This window comes from Pyxicephalus adspersus, chromosome 5 (genome assembly GCF_032062135.1).
Source record: "Pyxicephalus adspersus chromosome 5, UCB_Pads_2.0, whole genome shotgun sequence".
Taxonomy (NCBI): domain Eukaryota; kingdom Metazoa; phylum Chordata; class Amphibia; order Anura; family Pyxicephalidae; genus Pyxicephalus; species Pyxicephalus adspersus.
The window spans coordinates 82,059,504-82,084,494 of record NC_092862.1 but is presented as its reverse complement, the minus strand read 5'-3'; the positions used below and the strand labels follow the sequence as shown (position 1 = coordinate 82,084,494).

At 39.5% G+C, this 24,991-nt stretch overlaps 1 protein-coding gene across 3 annotated transcripts in view; it reads right to left on the bottom strand.

The window, feature by feature from the left end:
- Nucleotides 1-24,991, bottom strand: part of RECK (reversion inducing cysteine rich protein with kazal motifs) — a 205,584-nt gene that overhangs the window by 44,906 nt on the left and 135,687 nt on the right. For all 3 annotated transcript variants that reach the window (XM_072411954.1, XM_072411955.1, XM_072411953.1), the window contains exon 13: nucleotides 21,022-21,162. In XM_072411954.1, the coding sequence (XP_072268055.1) occupies nucleotides 21,022-21,162 (141 nt within the window). The remainder of the gene's footprint in view (nucleotides 1-21,021; nucleotides 21,163-24,991) is intronic.

Genomic DNA, 24,991 nt, shown 5'->3' with positions numbered 1-24,991 from the left:
TAACACTTGAATCCAGACAAGAAAACTTGCCAAAAACCTTGGCTTCATAGATATTATTAGTGATTATAATATTATAGTAATTAGTGGCTGCTGACAGCTATGCAACCTCTTTTTCCTAAAGAAGTGGAAAGGCTGTACCCTAATTATTCACCAACTGCTTCTGCATTTTGACATAGTTCTTGTTAAATAATGAAACAGTATAATATGTCCTGTGTTGCTTGCCAAATGATGCAAAACCCTAGAATTCAGATTTGGAAAGTGTACTTTCTTTTTCTCAGGACTGTATATATACAGTTATTTCCACACTCCAAACTGATGAGTTGTGAGGTTGTAAGGTTTTAAAGCATCACCTATAGAAAACTGTGGGTATTGCAATTTTAAATTTTCACATCTGATATCTACATTCACCAGCCAATTTAAGTACAACTCGCTGCAGATTTGTAGGTTGCATATCCATGATGCAAATCTTACCAGCAGATACCAAAACACAAATAGCACTCTACTATTTAGATTTAGTGACTGTGAAGGCCATTTTAGTACAATAAACTTGTCATGTTCAAGAAATCATTTTGAGATGATTTGAGCTTTGTGTCTAGGTGCTTTTGCCTACTGGAAGTAGCCAGCATAATTTGGGTACATTGCAGTCATAATGGGATAGACATCATCAGCATTATGATTATAAATATTAATAATAATAATAAACAGGATTTACTTAGCGCCAACATATTATACAGCACTGATCAGCATCAATTCTGAGGCACGCTGTGGCATTTAAATAATGCTCAATTGGTACTAAGGGGCACAAAATGTACCATGAAAATATTCTACTTGCTTGTACACCACCCCCACCTACCATGGGTTTCATCCAGGATGATTGGTATATTTGCCCCAGATACAGGTTATATGCAGAGTATTTTTCTGTGTAATCAGACAGTATTGCTTTTGACCTGAAGGGGGTGCTGAAGTATCAGGCTGAATGATATTGAGTTTCTTGGCCAGATGGGGGAGCTAAGGAGGCCAGGGGATGATCAAGTGTAATTGTCACAGCTGAAACCCATCCTGGAAATTAGGTTGTGGATATAAACTCCCAGCCTGCTCTTCTCTTTGTTTCTGTTCTTGGCTGGTGAGCTGGGAGGAGGTCAAAGGTGAACTGTGAACTGTGAACTGTGAACTGTGAACTGTGAACTGTGAACTGTGAACTGTGAACTGTGAACTGTGAACTGTGAACTGTGAGTAAAGACACAGACTATATTTGGAAAAGCTGTATGGTTAGGGCCATAGAGTCCTGCGCAGCACTAGGTTGGGGAGGATTGTTAGTAAAGGGATCTAACAGTTAGTTAGATGCCAAGTGGCCAGGCTTTCTTTTGCTGTTTGTTAATTTTGCCTGTTTTTTGTGAAAATAGTGTTAGTGAATAAAACCCTTGATGCACTTTTAACATGCTGGCCCTGTTTCCTGTTTGAAACACGGAAACCTAGCGGCATGCGCTGGAACAAGTGGAGGCCCGCCACAAGGAATTGTTAGAAATACAAGCACAGAGCTACCAACAACAATTAGATTCAGACAGGCAGGAGTCTGTTTTAAACTGCAACTTTTGAAGTCTGCTTCACAGCTGTCCCCCCCCCACCTTGCTATGGGCAATCTCACAGATGGTGCAAGATGTGGGCAGCTTTATAATCGGGTGTTTGGAAGGCTAGCATAGAGGAGATACTAAAACAGCTGGTTTTGGCAAATGCCAACCAACAGCAGGCCAATGCGGAGCAAAAACTTACTAACTAACAATTACTGCTAGGTCTGGAAACCCAGCGGCATGTGCTGAAACAAATGGAGGCCCGCCACAAGAAATTGTTAGAAATACAAGCACACAGCTACCAACAACAATTAGGAGGCTGACTGTGAGAGTGGTGCTGGGCGTAAGCCAGCTTTTTGGGTAAGCCATTTATTGCCTAAAATGACTGTGGTTGATGATCCTGAGGTGTTTTTGACCACATTTGAAGGAACTGCCGGGAGGGAAAGTTGGCAGGATTGGTGGCCCCGGTAATATCTGGAGAGTACCAAAAAGCCTATTATAATCTGGAGCCGTCGGAAGCAAGCGACTATGTCCGCCTTAAGGCAGAAATGCTGGCTCGGCTGGGTGTCACCCTGGCTGTCCGGGCCCATCGGGTGTGTAACTGGTCCTATCGAGCAGGAAAACCTCCCAGATCCCAGATGTATGACCTGATACATCTAACAAGGCAGTGGCTACAACCGGAGGACCGCAAATTGTGGAACGGGTAGTCATGGACGGGATCTTAAAGTCCCTCCCTGTTTCCTCACAAAAGTGGGTGAGCCATGGAGACTCGTCGTCAGCCAACATGCACTTTCTGAGTGGGAGACGTCAGTCTCTTTTTGCCACCATTGCATGCCCTGCTAAATGGGGTGATGAAAAGTATTGGTGTAAAATGTAAATGAATAACAAACCTATTGTTGGGGTGTTAGACTCAGGTAGTGTGGTAATGCTGAGCTAGTGGCTGGAGACCTCCTGTCTTAAAAATGTTGGGGTAACGTGTACATGGGGATACTAGGGAGTATCCTGTGACGTTGGTGTCTTTTGAGACCTCCTTAGGTAAACTGTTTCATCAGGTGGGATTAGTTCCCCACTTACCATATGATGCAATCATCCAGAGAGATTTCCCCAAATTCTAGGGAAGAACTGGCAACTTCAGGGGAAAGCCAGCAAACCTTGGAATTCTCTGACTTACAGGTACATAGAGAGAACTTTGTTACAGACCAATTGAAAGACACTGTTTAAAGCCTGGGAGAATGCTGTAAAAAATAGATGGGAATTTAGTGCACCCAGATGAGAGAGTTGCATTCCCATACTTTATTATTGAAAGGGACCCACTATATGGGATGTCACTATATGGGAAACCATTGAACAGCTAGTGGTACCCATGCAATACCGGAAATTGGTGTTAGACCTGGCCCATGGGCATCTCCTAGGGGGGCATCTGGGGGCTGAGAAAACCAGACAGCGAATGGTCCAGAGGTTTTATTGGCCAGGGGTCGCCAATGAGGTGGAGATGTACTCTGCTTCCTGTCCAGTATGTCAGGTGTCTGCCCCAATACCCCAATTTTGTAGCCCTGTGGTTCCCCTCCCCATCAATGAGGTCCCTTTTGGGAGGACTGCCATGGATTTAGTTGGCCTATTGCTAAAATCAGTTAGGGGCCATCAATATATCCTAGTCATAATGGACTATGCTACTCGGTATCCTGAGGCAATTCCACTCTGAAATACCTAAAACCATAAAACCATAGCCCGGGAGATGTTCCAAGTTTTCAGCTGAGTAGGCGTAGCCTAAGAGGTACTTACTTATCAGGGAACCCCGTTTGTGTCCCGGGTAACTAAAGAGCTTTGTAAACTCTTAAAGGTACATCACCCTCAAACAGACGGCTTAGTGGAACATTTTAACAAAACTTTAAAACAGATGTTTCGGAAGGTAGTGGATAAAGATGGGACTATCTACTTCCATATTTGATGTTTGCTATCAGGCAGGTTTTCCAATCCTCAACCGGATTCTTTCTCTTTGAATTATTATATGGGAGACACCCCAGGGGACTGTTAGATATTGCTAAGGAAACATGGGAAAGTGAAAGTGATAGCTAGTGCTTTGGATGATTATTGGGAAGGTCTCTTTTTGATTTATAAAATGTTTGGAACTTCGAGTTTTCTTATTGAGCTTTTAGAGTCTAAAGCTAGATTGCTTCAGATTTATTAGTGCAAAATACTATAAAAATAACAATAACTAGTCAATAAATAAATATTTTTTTAATTTTTTGATATCAGAAAATTATGTTTTGATAATGAGGGGACAAATATACTACCTCACAATGACACTGTCAATTTCTGATATAGTTTTTTATGTACTTACAAGTACAAGTTATTTTTATTTTTTTTTCTCTAAAAGCCTAAATATTAATTACCTGTGCACCCTGTCTAATACCATCTCAGTTGATTTGTAGCCAAACAAGAACTCCTTAAATCAATGTGTAAAAAGACTTATGGAAGAAAGAAAAAAATACTACTTACTTAACTTTTAACGTAAATGGTTTTGCATTTTGCTTTCATCCAAATTGAATTTGGCACACATTTGGGATACTTTCAGTGTGGACTTAATGATTACTAACAAACTTTTATCTTAATCATAGTATGTTAGATATTTGGAATAATTTTCAAATTTGTAGAAAAAATAAATCCTGTGAGTGGCATCTGCAAAATAGGAAATCTGGGGGGGGATTGGGGCCATGGCCGGCTGCCGGGCAAAATGCTCGTTTTCTAGGAGAGCCCTGATGACTGAGAGGTACTACATGTGATCAGCGACTCTTTATAAATCTTCAAAAGCGACATACACTTACCTCACTTACTTGTATTAGTGAATGCTATGAGCCTGATTCATCAAGCCAAATCAGAAGCACGCGCGTATTCGCGTTCCAGAATCGGACGCCAAAAAGCCATTTATCAACCAAATTTCGGCTGGCGAGCATATACTGGCGTATTCCCTGGACAGTTATCACCTGAATTGATCACTCGCTCCGAGCTGCGCATCTCCATGAGCTTGACACTGGCAAGCTTGAATTTAATGTCCCTGTTCCCTTAAAAAATCATTCCTTCAAATGGCACAAATCTTTAACTTAGCCCTAAATAAAAATGTTTGGGCTGTTCAAATGTTTCAAACATATATATTAGCTGAGAAATAAGCATATTTTTAAATGACCTAATATTTTCAGGTTCAGAAAGAGTTAACTGATTTCAGCACTTTACATCCTATCTAAACTCATATGATGCTGGACCCGAGGATCTGCCCCGTGATACATTCCAGCGAGCTCTGGCGGGCGAGAGCTCACTTTTGCCAGCGAATTAGATTTTTTTCCACAAAAGTCACAAGCACACACAGAAGCAAACAAGTTCTTGTTTGCTTCTATATATATATATATATATATATACACAGTATTTTCCGGCGTATAAGACGACTTTTTAACCCCGAAAAATCTGTGCCAAAGTCGGGGGTCGTCTTATACGCCGGGTACTTACCAATCCCCTGAACAGGGAGAAGATCCGAGCTCAGGTTAGCAAGAGTCAGTCGTCAGAGAGCTTCGGGGGAACGCTGTGAGCCATGCGGTATAGATTTATATGCATGTTATAGAAAATTGTGATTTACAAATCAGCCACTAGGTGGCGCTGTGTGACTACTTTACATAGAAGGGTAGACAATTCTATTATTTAAAGTAAAATTTTCTTTGTTACTGTTTTTTTTTTTTTAAGTGCAACAAACTCTATATTTTAACTGGAAAAGCTGGGGGTCGTCTTATATATATATATTTGAAAAATGCATGCAAATTGCTACATTTGATACTTTGCTTTCCATCTAGCACAATAGCTGGTTTTGTTTTTTAAACTTTGAATGTTTCAATGTCCATTTTGCAATTAAGAAGTCAATGTCAATGCTGTTATTGTGCTTGTGGCTATATGGTTTAATTTCAAAAATGTCTTTATTACCACTAATAAGTGTTTGTCCTGCATAAATAAACTAATCCAGTTTTCCACCCTTGATAGGTCAAAATTGCATATTGGTTTGGTAAGTATTTTTGGAATGCAATATTTGCCATTTTTGAACACATTTGGCTTTATGTGGAGATGTTGGGTTTACATGTGTGTTTTTTATTTTACCATGTAAATTTAGTGGTGTCTGTGTGGTCTCTATATTTTAATATGACCTTTTACCTTTTTGAAAAATGTTAGTCTCCCAGGACCTACAATTTAAAAAGTCAATTATGCTTGTTTTTAAGCAGTTCCCTACTATGATTTGTTTGACTGGCTAAAAACAGCAGAAATGGCTTATTAAAACTCAGCTGTTTGATGTTAGCTGTGCGCCAAACCTCAGGAGTGTGATGCGCATTGTTGTGCACCAAGGCGTAACCGCTATGTGTGCGTGAAATGTGTTCTAACAGTTGAAAAATGTGCTGGCCAATTTTGCAGAGGATTCTCATTTGGGTAAGTTTTTCTTTTTATGTGTATATTGTTTGTTTTGCTTCATGTGCACTAATGTATGTATTTATGTACATACATACGTGTGTGTATATGTATATGTGTATGTATGTGTATATATATATATATATATATATATATGTATGTGTGTGTAATATATTGTATGCATTTATATGTGTAAATATACATAAAAAAGAGAAATTATAGGAAGAGAGAGGCAAAGAGCATTTTTGGGGGCACATTGCTTAACATGCTTCAAATTTGAAAAGATTGCCTATTTCTCACTTTGATTTCTGATGTCATGGGATTGGCTCCAACCCCATAGGTTGGTTAAAGGTGGAATCCACCTTTTATGTGTTTCCACTACCAAGCTGAGGTGAGGTCAATATATAGTGGGCCACGGTCTAAAATGCCATTCAAACTTGCCTAAACACCCTGAAAGGTTGGAAAAGCAAGAAAATATGTTTGCCACAAAGTCTATTTGTCCCTGGAAGTTTTAGATACTAGTACTATTTGTTTTATGTAAACACCTAAATAATGCATACAATCCAGTATTTACCCTTCCTAGCGGTAAAAAAAAGTTGAGGTTAGCAAATACAGCGCTTACCTGATCCGCTGGCGTCCCGCATCATCTATCGCCGCAATCACTGTCTTCTTCCTCTTTCCTCTGGCGTTTTCTGTACACGATGAGTCACTGGGGAGTTTCCAGTGACGTTGTTGGGTGTGTATGTTGCCGGCGGGGTGGGGTGCGAAATTCAAAATCCATTTGTATTACATTCAATACAAAATAACTGTACTGAATGCGATACATTGGATTTATATGTAAAAGCAGTACCTTGTCTTTCATAAACCTTTTTTTTTTTTACTGTATATTAAAGTATGAGTATAATTATTTTTTAATTAAGAAATTAAAAAAAAATAGTTTTTTTACAAACTTTATTATACTCATACTATTGTTATACTTTAAAATAAATTTTCATGAAAAAAGTTTACCACTTTTAGACATAAAAAAACGGACAGAAATGAACTGCTAGGGAGGATAATGAGCAAAATAAATTTAGCAACACCAGAAAATTTGTTCATTTCTAAGAGTGCTTGACCCTGCTTGTGAGCTTGGCAATCAATGTGGTTTGATGTTGTGCTTGGCAACCTTGACCTCCTTCCATTACCATCAGGTGTGTTAGAATGAGTATGCAACTCAGCTGGACAGCAAATAGACAACCTGTTTGGACAGCAAGTGGAAGTGTGTTTGTATGCAATAGGGCTAAGATCAGGCAGCACAGCACAATGACAACAAACCTATATCATTACTACAAATGAACAAAGGAGTTGTGTGGCAGCAAATCAACATAAGTGCAAATGTGGCAAAACCATGACTATGTAACCAGGAATATATACACAATACATTCAAATACCAATATGTGACAATGTGACTTTGAGAATGGGGAAAGGCAATGAGGGGGTTCAAGTAGCAGTTTGGAGTGGAAACCATGCAGACGTTTGTACCCAATATTTGTGGGAAAAAAATGACAAAACATTGCTGAAGAATTGCTAAACAACAGAAAATGTAATTACAAACAGGGCACAAAAACATTGCAGCGAGAAATGAAACTAAAAATAATGAGGATTACAAAGTCACATCAAGCAAGCACCATCCAAGCAAGCTTACTTGATTAATCCCCCCCCCCCCCACACAAACCAGTCCAGTAAAAACAGTAATAATGAAAATGCATATGTATTTATATGCATTTAAATTTATCTTGGCATACACAACACAAGTGAAATCACTATATGTTCCTTGATACCTGTATTATACCATCTTTGGCAAGAATCCTTTTTGAAAATATTTGATTTCTATAAAGCCAAACTAGAATGAAATTTGAATCAGATCACAAATGCTTGGTGACATTTTTTTGACATTCATACTATTGTGTGATGACATATTATAAAGTGCTAATTAGTATATATACAGCTTGATCTAATCTAGTTTGCAGTGTTGCAACCAAACCAAAAAGTATCAAAACAGTGCAACAAAAATAACAATAAATTAATCAATTTTGTGAATAAGTATACTGTAACATAAAGATGTAGCACTTACCCCAAAAAAATGAAGCATTAAAGATTTAAACTGACCTGTAATGGACTGTAGATGCACACAGAACAGGGACCAGGTGTGCGCTAATTAATTGCTATGACCTCATGATTGACAGAGCTATACAGATCCTCCTGAATCGCGCAGCTGCAAACTAATCACCTTAATTGGCATATTCTGGACCCCTATTGCTCATTTATCAAGGCAGGAATGTGGCTGGCAAGTAAACGCGAGTAAACTAGCATATATCGGTGCGTATAGATAAATCAGGCACTAAAGGTTTATTAAAAGAGTCTTAAATTGACTCCAAAATAGATGGGGAAGGAAGTATCAGTAGATTAATAAATCGATTGTGATTTAGAGCGCTTTGTAAATTTCTCACAAGGGATTTTAAAAAAATTGGTAACTTGGAGATAGTAAAGTGGGTGAGTGGGAGTTCCTAACTAGAGTAATTTGTGGCGGACTTCCCTAAAAGTCATAAATCGGCCCATATCCATTTGGTAGAACTCACCAGCTAATGACAGACCTTTCTTTTTCCATTTCTGGAAGATGGGTTGGGTATTGCCATGGGGAAACATTGGATTTCCTCATATTGGCAGATATCGTTTAGATAAACTAAACAATACCCCTATTTTTCTTCTCATCTCCCTCCAAGCCAATATGGTGTCTCTAACAGAAATGTTTTCTCTTAGATGTGGAGGAAGTGAGGAGAACTTACAATGTAATAAGGCCTTGAGGTCCTATGGGCACACTATCGCTTTCTCTAATCCATAGTTGGACGAGTGAGATTGTCCCTTGATCCAATCAACAACATGACTAGTAAGGCAGGCTATATTATAAGCATGTACATTCAATAGGTTCATGCCTCCCATTACCACAGGTAATTGTAGTTTCTTCAGAGACACACCAGGTAGCTTGCCTTGCCATATAAACTTGAGAAATATCTTGTTAATGATATACTATATCCAGGCGACACAAGAGCAGCGGAATTGTCTGCAAGGGGAGCTTGGAAGGAGCTTGGAAACGGACATCATTTTGACTAATTGTATTTTCCCAAATAGCGAGATGGGTAAATTGTGCCATAATTCCAGCTCCCTTTGTAAATTAGTTAGCAATGGGGGATAAATGAGACCATAGATGGACGAAGGCAATTTACCAATTTTTTTTTCCTAAATAAGTGATATGATCTCTTGCTATAAGAAATTGGGAGGTTCTATTCCAGGATGTTTTTCTGTAATTAGTCAGAGGGAGGATCTCACACTTATCCACATTTATTTTTAAACTGGAACAGTGTTCGTAGGATGCAAAGGTACATTGAATAAACTGTGTATTTCTGGTAAGGTTAGATATAAGGATGAAAGGATTTCATCCTCCAAAAATGCGGATCTAGTTTCTTTCCGATGGAATTGTAGACCGTGTAGGTCTAGTGACTCTTTAAAAAAAATGGACAAGGGGCTCTACTGCTAAATTAAACAATAAGGAAGAGAGGGGACAACCTTCTCTGGCCCCCCTCTCCAGTGGTATGGCACAGGACAGAAAGCCTCTGCGTGTGAACTCTAGAACAAGGAGATTTGTACATAGCTGAAAGCAACGACACATAGGGGCCTGTCAAACTAATCTGATCAATTACTGAGAAAAAACACGGATATCTACACTAATAAATGCTTTTTCAGAGAATGGCCACATCCTTCTGAGAATGTTGTTTCGCATAATCGAGTGCTGCCAGCACCTTACGTATATTAGTGACTGCAGATTGGTCACGCACAAACCCCACCTGTGATGGGAAAATCAATTTAGGAAGGAGGGATGCCAGTCTATTTTCCAAAATTTTAGATAACATTTTGGCATCCAAGTTGATCAAGGAAATGGGGCTGTAGGATTCGGGGAGTCTTGGATCCCTCCCCTTCTTGGGAATCACTTTAATATGGGATTCCACTCCCAATGAAAAATAAGATCCCTGTGACCACATAGAGGAGTATAGTTTATGTACGTCTGGGAAAATATCCTGTCCCATAATTTTATAAAATTCGGCCGTGACATGTTACATATGCTGAGATTATCCTTATCCTAAGGATAAGGATAATCACAGCATATGTAACATGTCACCATAATGGTATTCTATTATTAGGGAAAAAAATATTTTTAGGGATGTATTTTATATTGAAGCAATTTGTAAAATAATGCTCAACTTTTTATGAAAAATAACTGTGGTGAAAGACCCATCTTGCTGTTTCTCTTTTCTGTCCTTTAACAAAGTCTTGTCATTGGGGATGTTAGCAGTATTTAAAAGGAAAAAAATGGTATCTTACAATATGAAGTATCCATTTTAAAGTTAGCATGGTCAAAATGCCCTGGTTATGAGAAAAGGGTCGAACGAGATTAGATTAGTATGTACTTCAATGTAGTTCAACGTGTTCTCTCCTAAACTGCTTGTATCTCTCCAACCCGCTATCAAAATTCTGCTTAGCCTCAGACCATATCTCTTTATTAATAGGGGAAGGATCATCTGTCAGATGTTGCTGCACTTTGCACAATATTTGTAGCGCCTGAAAATAAGCGGTTGTCGCTTGGTGTCTTCGTTTACATAGTTACTGTAAGGAACGTACCTGTCCAGTGAGCCCGTGGCGTCCCTGGGGATCTCAGACGCAGAGGAAGACGTCGCTGCTGGCCTGCTCGCAGCGTGTCTCTCTACAGGCAGAGGGATCCATTCTAACAGAACTACTGTTTGGCCAGGCGGCATCCCCAGCATCTCTATGGACATGATTACTGAAAGTCCTGTTCTCAGCACTCCTGTGGAAGTGCAAAGTAGGGCACGTCCCAGGGGTGCTGTGGGAAGAGGTGCACGCGCTACCACGAGTGCCTCTTGTACCCCCCGAGGGCGTGGCACTCGGCTGCCTCGCCGCGGGGCGGGACATAGTTAGTTTAAATTCCCACAGGGGATTCAGTTACCCTCCTATAAAATGGTGCCAGGTGGCGCAAGGTCATTGGTCACTCTGGCCATTTAAGATATGTTAATCCAGTTTGTCATTACCATAGTGACCTGGTCTGAAACCTGATTCTGCCTGCCCTGACCTCGGATTGTTTGTGACCACTCTTGCCTGCTGCCTGCCCTGACCTGCCTTTGCCTTACCCTCCTGTACTACGCTTATCGGACTTATCTGTAAATAACCCTTGTCTTGTTTTAGGACGATATTAAAACTTGATAAAAGGATTCTTGGAGTTGGCTGTGGTTTGTGTGCCCAGGCGCATTACAGTTACATAGTAGGTTAGGTTGAAAAAAGACATAAGTCCATCAAGTTCAACCACTAGGGAAATTCCACATTTTCACAGACCTTACAGTGAAGAATCCCTTCCTTATCCAGAGCTTAAACTTCTTTTCCTCCAGACGCAAAGAGTGCCCTCTTTGTTTTTTGTAATGCTCCCAAAGTGAATAATTGGGGAAGAGAGTTTTCTATATTGACTGTTTATATATTTATACAGGGTGATCATATCCCCCTTTAAACGTCTCTTCTCAAGGAAGAATAAATTCAGTTCAGCTAACTCAATTTAGCAACATAAGAGATTATATGGCCACGTAGGTAAGCCTTAGCAGCTTCCCAAAATTACAGGCAATTGTTTCTGTGGAGGTTGTTATTGTCAACATATGTGTGCCAAGCGGAGTGTAGTTAAGCTTGAAATGCATGGTCTTTATATAGAAAAGAGGGATATAATGGCGTCTCTCTTCGGTATTGCCGTTCTGAGTGATAAACCCACAGAAGCAGGGTCCGATAGAGCTATCTTATGGATCACTGTATCCTGCACAATATGGCACAGACTGTCTAAGGCAGAAAAGATAATCAAGGCAGGCCTGAGAGATGAACAGAAGAGAAAAATGTAAACTGGTGTTCCAAGGGTTATCTTTGTCTCCAAACGTCATGTAGTTGCATGGATTCAAAGAAATTGTGTAAATGGTAGGAGGCAGGAGATCAGAGGTCGCCTAGAGGTACGCACTGGTCTCTGTGATCTATCCTCCTCCTCATTTATCACACTATTGAAGTTCCCCCCAACCACCTTATGAGAAGTTGGATCTTGACAAATCCAACGTGTCAATTGTTAAAAAAAAAGGGGCTAGAGACGAATTAGGGGCATATATATTATGGAAGGAGATGGTCTTGTCTGCAATTTCTATTGTGACCCTCGACATTCTTTCTTCCTTGTCAGCTTGTGATGACACAATTTTACCTTGTAAAGGTTTGTGCAGTAGAATAATAACCCCTGACTTTCGTCCCACTGCTGGGGATCCCAGGACCTACCCCATTCACAATTTGCGGAGTCTGGGGAAGTCTATGAAATCCAGATGGGTCTCTTGAAGTAGGGCTATGTCTGTTTTAGGTTTTTGTAGGTGCCTTAGAATCGCCATGCGTTTTTTTGGGGACCTCAGTCCCTTAACATTCCATGTGACTATTCGTATGTCCATTTTTCAAAAAACAAGAACAGATATTGGCAAGGCAAAAGGGATAGCAATGTAAATAACATGTAGAAGGTGAACAAGTGGCCATTTTACGTCCGAGACATTCTATTTGTCTCTATGGGCGTGTAAATCTGTAGAACATGTTTTTTTTTCCCCCCTGAGATAGGCTTGCACTCAGAGGTGCAAAGATAGAGAAAAGAAAAAAAGGTTGTTAGTGTCATCAATGGTCAGAAACTATAAGTATTCGTAAATATGAAAAGTTTCTAGCGACGTTTGCTGTGTTGTTTATCCTTTTTAGTATCCCAAGATTTTTTAATTACCGCATCCAGGTAAGATTTTGGAGGTTGAGATTGTGGTAAATTTGCTTGGAGGGCGTCTTCACCGGAAGAGGATGGTTGAGGACTGATCTGCGATGAGATAGTCTGAGTCCTTTGTTTCCATATTGGAGGGGCATCCTTTCAGGAATTCCTGAACTGCATCTTTAGCAGCAGTAAAAGAGTGGTTATCCCCTTGAAAATCATACAGGTGAAGGGTAGCTAGTTAAGCTGCATAAATCTAATCTTCCTCTTGAACAAAGAAGTGCAAATAGGCTGGAAAGGTTTACCTTTACAGGCCACCTCTGACGAATAGTCAGCAAATATCAGTAGGCGGGTACCTTCGATAGATAGATTTGCAAAAAGCCATAAGTAATTTTGATCTGTCTGCATAGTCCAAGTATTTTGCAATATTCGGACGTGGGCGTCGCTGGTCTTTGGAAAGGGAACCAATTCTTTGTGCCCATTCTACTCTGTATAACTGGTTCAGGCCTAAGAGCTCTGGAATAGTGGAAGCACACAGATACTGTAACAAGCTCAGTTTAGAGGATTCAGGTAGTCCAATTCTCAAATTATTCCGTAGGGATTTGTTTTCCAGATCATCTATCTTTTCAGTTAGGATACGCATTTGAGATTCCATTGAAGTTATTTGACTTCTAGCTTGCAGGAAATCATCCTAATTAGTGGAGATCTTGGTTTATGTAGCAGAGATTGGGTAGCCTAGCTTATTAGCCCCTGTCTCAGGGACTTTATGCCTTTGCTGACTGCTGCATCTATTGCCTACTGAATGGTGGGCTTAGGGAGGATGGCAACTGCCTACACAATTTTAGTGTGGTCAGGGGGAGAGGAAAAGTCACCCTCATTGTCCTCAGATGCATGAGATTGTTGGGAGGATGAAGCTTCCGCCATTTTGGATCGCTGCAGGCGGCCCCTCTTCTGCCTCCCTGAAGCTGGGGAATTGCTTGTGGCCGTTTTGGCTATGAATTTTTCTATCTGCTGGGATGCAGGGAGTCGCTAGCTGGCAGGTGAAGATTGTAAACGGCATAGATCGTTGGTTAACAAAAGAACACCTCCGAGTGAGCGGGAGCCTCTCCATTCTATTCACTCATGTAGACCCGGAACCGGAAGTCAGAAATGTATTTTTACATCCACAGAGGAAACCAAGGATTTCGTTCATAAACTGTTGGTAGATGCTGCGACCACTTTATCAAAATCAGTGTCCTACTCACCGTCACCTACTTCCAAACGCTCCTCGATTCTGGTTCTATCACTTAAGACTCCAAAAAACACAGGCGGGGTCATCCACCAGAAAGCTGCAAGACACATCGTCTCAGCTCGGCTGTAAAAGTGGGAAAACCAGTTAACCTACCAACGTCCACATACCTGGGGGTTACCCGTTCTCCCTTTCTTTCTACCTGTCTCTTCATATGGTTGGATAAACAGTTTATCTATAGTTTGCCCAGTGTTGATATGCCTGCTTGTGATAATACGGCATTTGTTTCCCTTTGAGGTGTGAGCCTACTACAAGTTGTTTTGTTTCTTTTGCACGCAAGAATCACTTTCTTTTCTCAGTAAGAAAGTCATTATTTTGGTTTGTTTGTGTTCCCTGTTTGTTTTCTCTACATACCGCTACCTATCCTACTGTGGTTCACTATAACCAGAACACCCATGTCATGTTATGCCGCTACAGTAAGACTATGGTTTCTGTCATCACATTTAGGGCTTCTGGCAACTATATTCGGAGAAAAACAAAATCCCTTAGGGAAAAGGTCTTTTGAACTTACCACCTTTTAGATCATCTGCTTTATGCCTTGGAAGTACTGTTCCCTTCAGCATAGTCCGTATGAGGACATTAAACCTGACATGCTCTTGCTTGAAATATTATACTGTATGGTATATTCTTTTTCTGCTGTTACATGCAGGTGATCTCCTGGAATAATAAAGGGCTACGCTCCCCCAATAAGCACATGTCTGTCCTTCATCACTTGAAGAGGCTGAGGGCTGATATACCCTTGTTGCAAGAGGCCCATTTGGGATGTAATGGTTTCCATAGAATGTGGAAGCTGTGGGTGGGAGAGGTTTATGGCACTTCCTCTAGTGACCGCAAGGCTGCTGTACTCCTGCAAACTCATAGGAGATTCCCAGGCACAGTTAAATCTGAGGCTAGAATCCTTTATGTCCCAGTCCAATTTCCTGATAAGTATGTGTCATTTTATAATATTTAAGCCCCTAATTTACCCAATGTTGCATTCTTCCAGGAGGTTGCCTGTTGGATTGCCCAGGATCCCATCCCCCGTAAAATGGTGAATAGATTTACGCTGGACCCGATGAACAGACCTCAAGATGGATCGGACTGCCCTGCGGGATTGAAGTGTATTTTTTGTGTTTTGTATACTACTAGGTGGGAAGAGGGTTGTTACTTTCCTTCTGGCCAAGTATCCCATTTAAGGGTACTGTTAAAAAAGGACAAGTATCCATGTACTCCTGACTCATATCGTCCTATTGCACATAAATATCGATGTGAAAATTTTATCCAGGATACTTGAGGATAGGTTAGCCAAATTCCTGCCCTCTCATCTTCCCATCTCAGGTGGGTTTTGTTAAAGGCAGGGCAGCAGTGACTGATGGCGCTGATGGCGCTGAAATCCGCCAAACACTAACCTGAACTTGACTTGGCCAATATAACAATTGACGCTGAAATAGCCTTAAATATTTGTTAACATAAATTGGCTTTTTACAGTTCTTGAACATATCAGTTTGCAGGGTCCCTTTACCCAGTTCCTAGCAGCCATGTACCAAGCACACATAGCCAGGGTAGTTACATCTGGGTTTTTGTCTTCCCCTATTGCCTTCACAGAGGTACTCAGCAAGGTAGTCCCTCTCCTTTTTCAATCTGGCACTGGAGCCTCTGGTACAGTATATGGATCATTCCCTGCTCCTACATGGCATTAAGATCCAAAATCATGAAATCCAGGCCGCATTTTTTACGGATGACATATTGATCCATGTTCCCTGGATCAACAGTCTCTGTTATCTTTACTTTAAATCCTTAACCAGTTATATTCTGTGCTTCTAGAAAAACATCTAGCTTTTAAAGAAACCTATATTAGTTCCTGAAACAACTACCTGAGGGAGCTGATTCCACATTTTCACAGACCTTACAGTGAAGAATCCCTTCCTTATCTGGAGCTTAAACTTTTTTTCCTCCAGTTGCAAAGAGTGCCCTCTTGTTCTTTGTAATGATCTCAAAGTAAATGATTGATTGGGAAGAGAGTTCTCTAAATGGACCATTTATATATTTACACAGGGTGATCATATCCCCCCTTAAACGTCTCTTCTCAAGGGAGAAAAGATTCCGTTCAGCTAATCTCTCCTCATAGCTTAGTGCCTCCATTCCTTTTATTAGTTTTTTGCTCTTCTCTGCACTCTTTCCAATTCCACAATGTCCTTTTTGTGAACTGGTGCCCAAAACTGTACTGCATATTCCAGATGTGGTCTGACCATCCATGAGCGAAATTCTTCCATTGTCCCTTTCTGCTCATAGGGCCTGGAATGTACAAATCCCATTCAAATTAGCCAAAAGTACCAATAACGTACATGGTTATACACTTTGGTTGAGGACCGTCGAGGACAAATTGAACCGTTAAAGACAAATTGAATTATCCACTGTTAATATCAATAATTCAAAAACAGTTGAAAATGTGAGAAAATCAACCCCGTTTCGTACAATCTTGCTAGCATTTCTAGGCACATAATACATTAATTAAGGGAACTTCACTTTTTTCTAATATTCGATTGGAACGTACGCTGGTGTACCCTTGGGACCTATGTGCCTTACTTCACTGTAAACCTTAGTCTCTTCCACCACATTTATAACATAATGTTTTGAATAAAGATACTATTGCCACTTAGAGGAAACTTAGGCAGATGTTCAAACTACCTATGGGTTTGTCCAATATTTACCAATGCATGGGAATCCATTATTCCCACAAGCCCAAGACCATGCTGCTTTTTAGATATGGAGGCGTAAAGGTCTGGGACCCTGGAGGGACATGTATCATAATGACAGTTCTACCAAAATGTCCCTATCTGGCTTCCATAGCATCTATTCTATACCCAATTGGGTGCTAAACCCTTTATATTACAGTCAATAAATGACTTGAAACTACTTCCTGAGGGAGCCTATTCCACATTTTCACAGACCTTACAGTGAAGAATCCCTTTCTTTTCTGGAGCTTAAACTTCTCTTCCTCCAGATGCAAAGAGTGTCCTTTTGTTTTTTATAATGATCTCAAAGTGAAGAGTTAGGAAGAGAATTATTTATATGGATCATTTATATATTTATGTTTACACTCATTTCTATTGTATTTACAAGGTACTAATAGTACTATGCCTGTTGTTCATAAGGGAATGTGACTGCCTACCCATTAAGATGTAAAAAAAAGGGGCATTCTGGTTACAGTGGGACTTTAGGGAAGGCCAAGGTTACATACTGCTGTGCATTTCCTATTACCCCAATGGTTAAATTACTCTCTATCAACATTAAGGGACCAAACAGTCCATGTAAGAGAGCTGCCCTATGGGCTACAGCTAAATATCATGGGTGTGATGTTTTAAAGAGATGCATTTTTTAACGGCAAAAATGGTAAAAGAAACGTAAAGGAGTACTAATAGCTGTTAAGAATATGGTTCACTTTACATGAGAGTGTTATTGATCCCTTTTCCAGATATACCATTCTACCTTTTGAGATTATTAATGTACTGCTCAAAATAGTGACTCTGTATGCCCCTAATACCTGACAAATCAATTTTCCTAATTCTGCATTAAAAATGGCACAGGCTATCCAGAGAGGCCATTTACTATTCTGTGGAGACTTGTGAACGCAGTGTCAGACCCAACTATGGACACTACGGCCTTGAAGGTCTATCACAGGGTATTGCTTCAATCCTTTCTGGACAGGTATCACTTGTACGATGTTTGAAGATGCCCACATGCTTCAGATTTTACCTATTATTCTTCTTTTCACAAATAATACCCATGGTCTGACCATGCTCCAGTTATATTGACCCTAGAAGACCAATATTACACTATGCCCTCCAGATTGTGGAGGGCAAACCCACACGTTTTTTACAGATCTGGTGTATTCGGTGCAAATCACTCAACTCCATGAGTACTTCAGGTTTAATAACACACCTGAAATGGACCCCTAATGGTCTGGAAAGCCCAAAAGGTGTATATTAGAGAAATATTAATTGTGTAAAGCCCCAGAGGGCATTCAGCGTATGTTACATTTAAATAGTTTAATTGTTTGTTAATGTTTAATAATTAATGTTTGTAATTTAAATGTTGAAATACACAAGATTTCGTCAATATTTGGCCTTAGATGCTGAAAAGGCATTTGACAGAATACATAGAGTGTTAACAAAATGTGGCTTTAAAGCGATCTCAGCATCTACGGGTCTACTTGACACCTACAGCCAAATTCCTGCCGTCGGGTATCCTGTTTCAACTGTTTAATATAACAAACAGCACCAGGCAGGGATGCCCATTGTCCCCCATCATTTTTGTTCTGGTCCAAGTTTATGATGTCTTATAACGTTCTGGAACTGTTTTATATTATAGGCTTAAAGATTCTAATTCCCAGATTTTACCTATGGAAATTGCTCTAGACATAATAAACACGTTATGCTCCAAGTTTACTTTTCAGAAACTGAGAAAGAGATATTTTATTGAGGACTACTTAATCTAATTACTTGACATTATTGTCAAATTTGAGAAATGATCTTTCCAAGCTGTCCATACGTGCACTATCCTGGTAGGCATGCCTTTAAAATTCAGCTACTGGCAAAAATACTGTACCATTTTAGAACTCTACCCATTCGTCCCCCAAGGAGTTTTTTTTGCCTTGCTACAGAGGGCACTGAGGCCCTCTCTTAAGCACTTTACAAGCATCTATCTTAAGTGTTTTACAATGTTCGTTCCAACATTTCAGCAATAAACTATGGAATAATATACAACAATCCCTATGTTCTAAAAAAAAATTGAGCAATATTGTTTATAGCCAAATTTCTAGACCCTTCTTCAACATAACTAGAATATCTATCCCACAATACAAGTGGCATACTCGGTGGGGTCTGAGGTACTTTCCAAGGATCAAAACAAGCTCATGTCATTTGATTTTCTAATCCCGATTGAAACATATGCCCAACTCATCCCTGAATTAGGAATAGACCACTGGAAACAACTTTTCAGACATAAAATCTCCACTACCCAATCTAAAGCTAAAAGAAACTAAAGAAACCGGCACATTTTAGATAACTCAGAATTTTATATTACAATAAGAGCAACCCTCCTCCCCACATATCTATATACGACCGCAAATAGCAGTCTTTTTTACTGGCGCTTCTCAAGATAGGTGGAGCATGTGTTATATCAAGCTTTACAGGAAAATTCATTTTTTGAAATATCGGCAGACATTCTAAAATGGTAAATGGATTGGGGTTCAACATTCTCGAATGAACAGTGGTCACGTGCCATAGGATCCACTTTTAAGTACATTAAATGCGCAACACACTGGGAATCATAATTCAAACTAATATTGAGATGTAGACATGTAGGATCATTGATCCATGTATTTTGGAACTGTAAATGTATTATTGGAATTCGATCAGGGATTTTCAAACTAATGGCCAAGCTGAATGGTATATTTATAGATCCAAGCCCCTCTTTGGCTCTACTCAATCTGGGTATTGGACTATATCTTGTGGAATACAGACCTATATGATACATAACACACTGTTTAAGTGCGACCAGACAGACTATTGCCTGATGTTGTAGACAGATGGAACTGCCCAATGTTTCCGATAACATTTGCCTATAATGAGGATGGAGAAGTTACATTTCATGCACAATGGTAGTCATGGCTTTCTCACCTTAACCGTACTGTCACAGTTTAATGTTTCCTCGTTAATTTGGAAAACCTAAAAGCGCAGTGTTGACATATGTTATGTTATTTTGATACTCTGCTGTGTTTGTATGTGTGTTTCTGTCACGCCTCTCTCCTGCACATGCAGACAGTTCTGATGCTGGGCGTGACTCTGTTTCCAAGCCTTATCAATTCTGTCCAATCCACTGGCCAATCAGAAAATTGCCTCTTCACCAGCCCTTTAGCCACCATTTAGCTAGCTCACATACTGCACTCAGTGTTCGTCCAATGTGTCTCCGTTGGGCCGAGCCCCTTGTTCTGTTGAGCCAGTTCCTGTTCATCTGGTGCCTAATTCAGTGTTTCCTCTGTCTAGCTCCTGAGTTACCCCCTCGTTGCCCAGTCTGTTGGTTCCCAGCCAACTTCCCTGTGCTATTCCAGTCTGTCTGTGGATATCCCTGAGTCACCTGTGCCTCCTGTGTTCCCTGGAGAACTGGCCCTCTGAGGCTATTGAGGCCTTGCAACATCAGCATCAGAGGCTCTGGAGATGACCAAGTTACTGCTTAGACTTTTCGCCTTGGCCCTTCTCAGGGTTCACACCCTTTTGTTATATGAAAACATTTTTCTCCAATAAAAATTATCATTAAAAAAAATTAAATAAAAAAGAAACAGGAAATCTATGGAAAAAGTAGACTTCTGTAGAATATATGTCTTTGAGCAACCAGTAATCATATGGAACATGCATGTGTTAAATATAACTTATCAATTTCCTTTTGCAGTCCAACTCAAACCCCCTTAAAATTTCTGTGACATCCTTAGTAATACATTAGCTGTATTAGTCTTTAGAACAAGAAATGGGAAGCTATATCACCAGCCATAATTTCTGTTAGATGTCTGCTCCCCTATTGCTAACATTACAGTCAAGGTGAAATATATTTCTAGTAACATAAAAATTAAAGTAGACAGGTTAATGTTTTAAATCAGGGGTGGGCAAAGGTGGGTGTTTTGTATGAAAAAATATATGTGTAAAAGTCGGCGGAATTAAAAAGCCCAACAGGCTGTAGTGCACCCATGACTCTTTTTTAAATATTAGTTCTGGACCTGGGGCATTTGTAAATTAGTGTCATAAGAACACTGAGGTCTTGTTTTTCCTTAAGAAACAAGTATGCAGTGAAAGAAGATTTTTTTCAACAGGTTTTCTTCAATGAAAAATAATTACCTTGGACACAGGAATATGGAAAGCATGGTTCTCCAGGAACACATTCTTTTCTGTTTACCTCACACAAATGATTTGATGGACAGGGATTTGGGTTGCATGGATGTGTGATATCCTCTATGTCCTTCTCCAGTGAACTTGAACCTTTAAAAGAATCAGAATACAAAATGTCTAAGTTAAAAAAGCACTATTCTTGTATTATTTGTTAAATATAGTTATTTTGTTTAAATTTGTTGGTTTTTTATGATTGAAGGGGAGTACAAATATTTTTTTTTTGAGTTTTTAAGATATCAAACTTCCTCAGTCCTAAAACTCCTACCCTTTAATTTAGAGACATGTTGGTTTCATATTCTGTGACTTTCTATATGTATAACCTGTATAACCTAAGATATGAATACATTTTATTAGAAACACTTGGCTTGGTGTTTGTTATCCATGCAGTAAGTGCACGTCTTATCTAGTGTGCCTGCTTTACTGGGTCTTTAAGAGTAGTGTGAATGGTTGTATTTTTTTTTTCTTAGTAATTTTACTAATTACACAAACATTTTATTATTTTATTACACATTCATTACACTACATTATTTTGATTACTTTTCTCCTCAAGAGACTGCATCTTGTTAGATAGATATTTATCTCTCCACCTTAGAAAGAAGATCATTTTAAAGGTTGGAGATATTTTAACCACCTGGGCGTTACACTGTTGTCTAGATTTCTGTACCAAAAGCGGTACAGTTTTTCATGAATTTTTTTTTTTAAATTGTAGACCTGTAACTTGTATTGGATTGGATACAGGACTTTGTATTGAATCCAATACAAAATATTTGAATATTACGCCGCCGCAGCTACGACCCCCATCGACGGGCGCATGCACGGACATCATCAGGAATCGCAGAGGGACGCGTACGCGAACGCCGTATTCTAATTCTTTCTGAACTTCCGTAATTCAATGCAAAAAGTGTTAATTTTTTTGCATGGAAATTTATTTTAGATTGTAGGCTATAATTCACCGAATTACTCAATAATTATTTATAATTCACCGAATTACCGCATAACTCACCGAAATATGTCCGAAATTTTATAAATTTAATAATATTTTTTTTTATAAAACATAAAAAAAAATCTTTAAAAAAAATAGTGTATAATGTAATGTTTTGTACAGTAGCTTGTATAATATATAGATAATATAATTATATATATATTATATAAGGATTTCTTTGTATTGGACTCAATACAGCTTTTTTGTATTGAGTTCAATGCAAAGCAATTTGAATTTCCCGCCCCGCCTCTCACACCGACGCATGCACCGGGAAACCCGGTGATCGTCACTGCACTCGCTGGGAGAAGACAGAAGAGAGAAGACGTGTCCGGAGGAGCTGTGGGGAGAAGGTAAGTATTTTTTTTTTTAGAGATCAACGCTGGAACAGATCATCACAGCGGGGACCAGGTAAGTTAATGCATTTAACCACCCGACAAAAGTTGGGTTTACTGATTTTTGCAATTTTTTTACCCCGAACCAAGGTCGGGTTTAACGGTCGTGTGGTTAATAAACATCCTACATATTTAAAACGGTGTTGGGACAAAGACTTTTCAACAACAGGGCCATTTTAAACTGGTGTAACGGTTCCAGGGTCAGGCTCAGAGTCCAGGACTAAAACAGCAAGAAAACACAGGTGGAAGCAGTCTAGGATCTATACACAAGCAGTGGTAGCAGAGATGGAACGAACACAAACATAGTCAAAGAACGAGCCAAAAGTCGGTAGCCAATGGTGTCAGTGGGGATGGAGTGCGAGGAAGAGTAGTCGTTAATCAGTAGCCAAGGGTCAGTACACAGGTAGCAGTTTGGAGAGCACAATGTAACAATAGCAGTAGAGCAAGATATTGGCAAAGCACAATAATGTGGCAACAGGAAGTTCAGGGACATAGCCTAAATAGGAAGTTCATGGTATCTTTTTCCACGGAATCCAACAGGGTGCAAAAGGCAAAACCTCAAGTGGGGCAGTAGACAGAGCTGCAACCAGACACCGAAGCATCCCTGGGTTCAGATCGTGACAACTGGCTTCAGAAAATGTGGAAACTGACTTTTTGCTGGCTTCAAAATGTCTGTTCACAGACTATTGTAATTACATAGTTTTCATATCAGATACTTTTTACCCTAATTTTTTTTGTGATATGGTTTCTTTTATTTGAAATTAATAGATATACATAAACTGTTCATTTGATATAGTAATGTTATGCCTGCCATCCCTAGACAAGCTTAAGTTGCATTTGCACAAATCCATGCCTGGTAATGTTTGCATCACCAACTACACAATTTTATACCCATTTATTAAACAGCAGAATAGCATTATGTGCTTAGCAAATTATCTGACCACTCTTTTCTCTTTTCTTTTTTTTTTTTTTTTTTTTTTTTTGCAGGGTGAACTTTTTGTGACATTACATACACCACACTGTGGCCTGCACTTTGATTGGTCTTTAAAATGCAGACATAGATTGGAGTAAACACTGCAGTTCAGGAAAGATACAGTGATATCCATTCTTCTTAATCTTGCTAAAAATGTTTGTATCTACAATGGCTCAATCCTTTGCAAAATGTAATTGAATCACTGGTATCCACAGGGCCTGATTACAATAGAAAATGTAATAGTTAGCCACTGTAATTTTCCTTTACTGATAGTTCTGTGACAACACACAAACCGGGATATCCCCTTCCCCTCCCACTCCCAGGACCAGACTAGATATGTTTAGCATATGAATGGGAAATAACTAGTCTTCCCAGGTGGGAAGCTCAAAAATACCTAAAGTAAATGGTAGACAAAGTTTTGACCAAAGCTAACAATAGTTAAGGCTTCCAGTTCAATGCAGTAGTAATATATAAAATGTGAAAAGAAGACTAAGTTGCAGCCTTGCAGTAGGTGTCCAAAGACATTTGAATAGCACTGCCCATGAAGCATACATGCTGCAGGTTGAATGAGCTGTAACCCCTGAAGGTATTTCTAAACCCTTTGCCCTATAAACTATACAGATGATTTGGACAATCCTGGAGGCAATGAAGTATTTTTATTTTTTTAGTAGCACCTAACCAAAAGAGAGATGTTCTGAATATCATATAAGGTGCCGAGGAGTATACTGCTAATATAAACATTGCTGATCTGTTGGCAATCATTTTGAGAAAAATGTAGGGAGCTTCTGATTAGATAAAAGTTCTACATAACCTTTGGGCCAAGGCCAAGCATGGGCAACTTGTCTGCTCTGTATGGAAAGAAAGGTGGTCTGAAATACTTCTTACCACAAAGAAAGCCACGAAAAAAGCTTCTTCAGGGACAACAGGCCCAATGATACCTTGATCTTAGTCTGAATTGGCCTGATGCAAGCAAAGTTGTGCACAAGAAGTAGGTCATCTTTCAGTAATTTCTGTTTCAAATATATATTTGCAATTTCTTCACAGATTTTAATGAATTAAGGTTTTAGGTAACCAGCAGTAATCTTTCAGACCTTTCAGTTTTTTTACACTTCCTAGTTCCATATCTAAAGGAATTTCAGGAAAAATTGCATTTGTGGGAACACTGCTCTACTAGTGGTGAAGCCTTTGGTATCAGGAGTCATGATGACCATAAGGATAAGGAACCAAACTATGAATAACTGATGAACTTGAATGTCCATTGTGGCAGTAACACACAACCTAATCTATGAATCATAAACAACCCGAAAGTTGGTCCAACCAATTTATGAACTCAGATCGCTGGATTCAGAGTCCAGAGTACTAGCTATTACACCATGGAACCCGTAATAGCAAGGGGAAGCAAAGGCTTAAAATTATTGCCAAACTTGATTATTGGTGGTATTGGTAATAGCTTTTCTGGCTTTTGTATGGGTTTTCCCCCACCCATTTAGGGCAGCCTAGATGCATTCGCCTTTGTCTTTAAATATCCAGGCCATCAGGTGCAGTTTTTTAGGGGTTTGGATGCAACAGGAG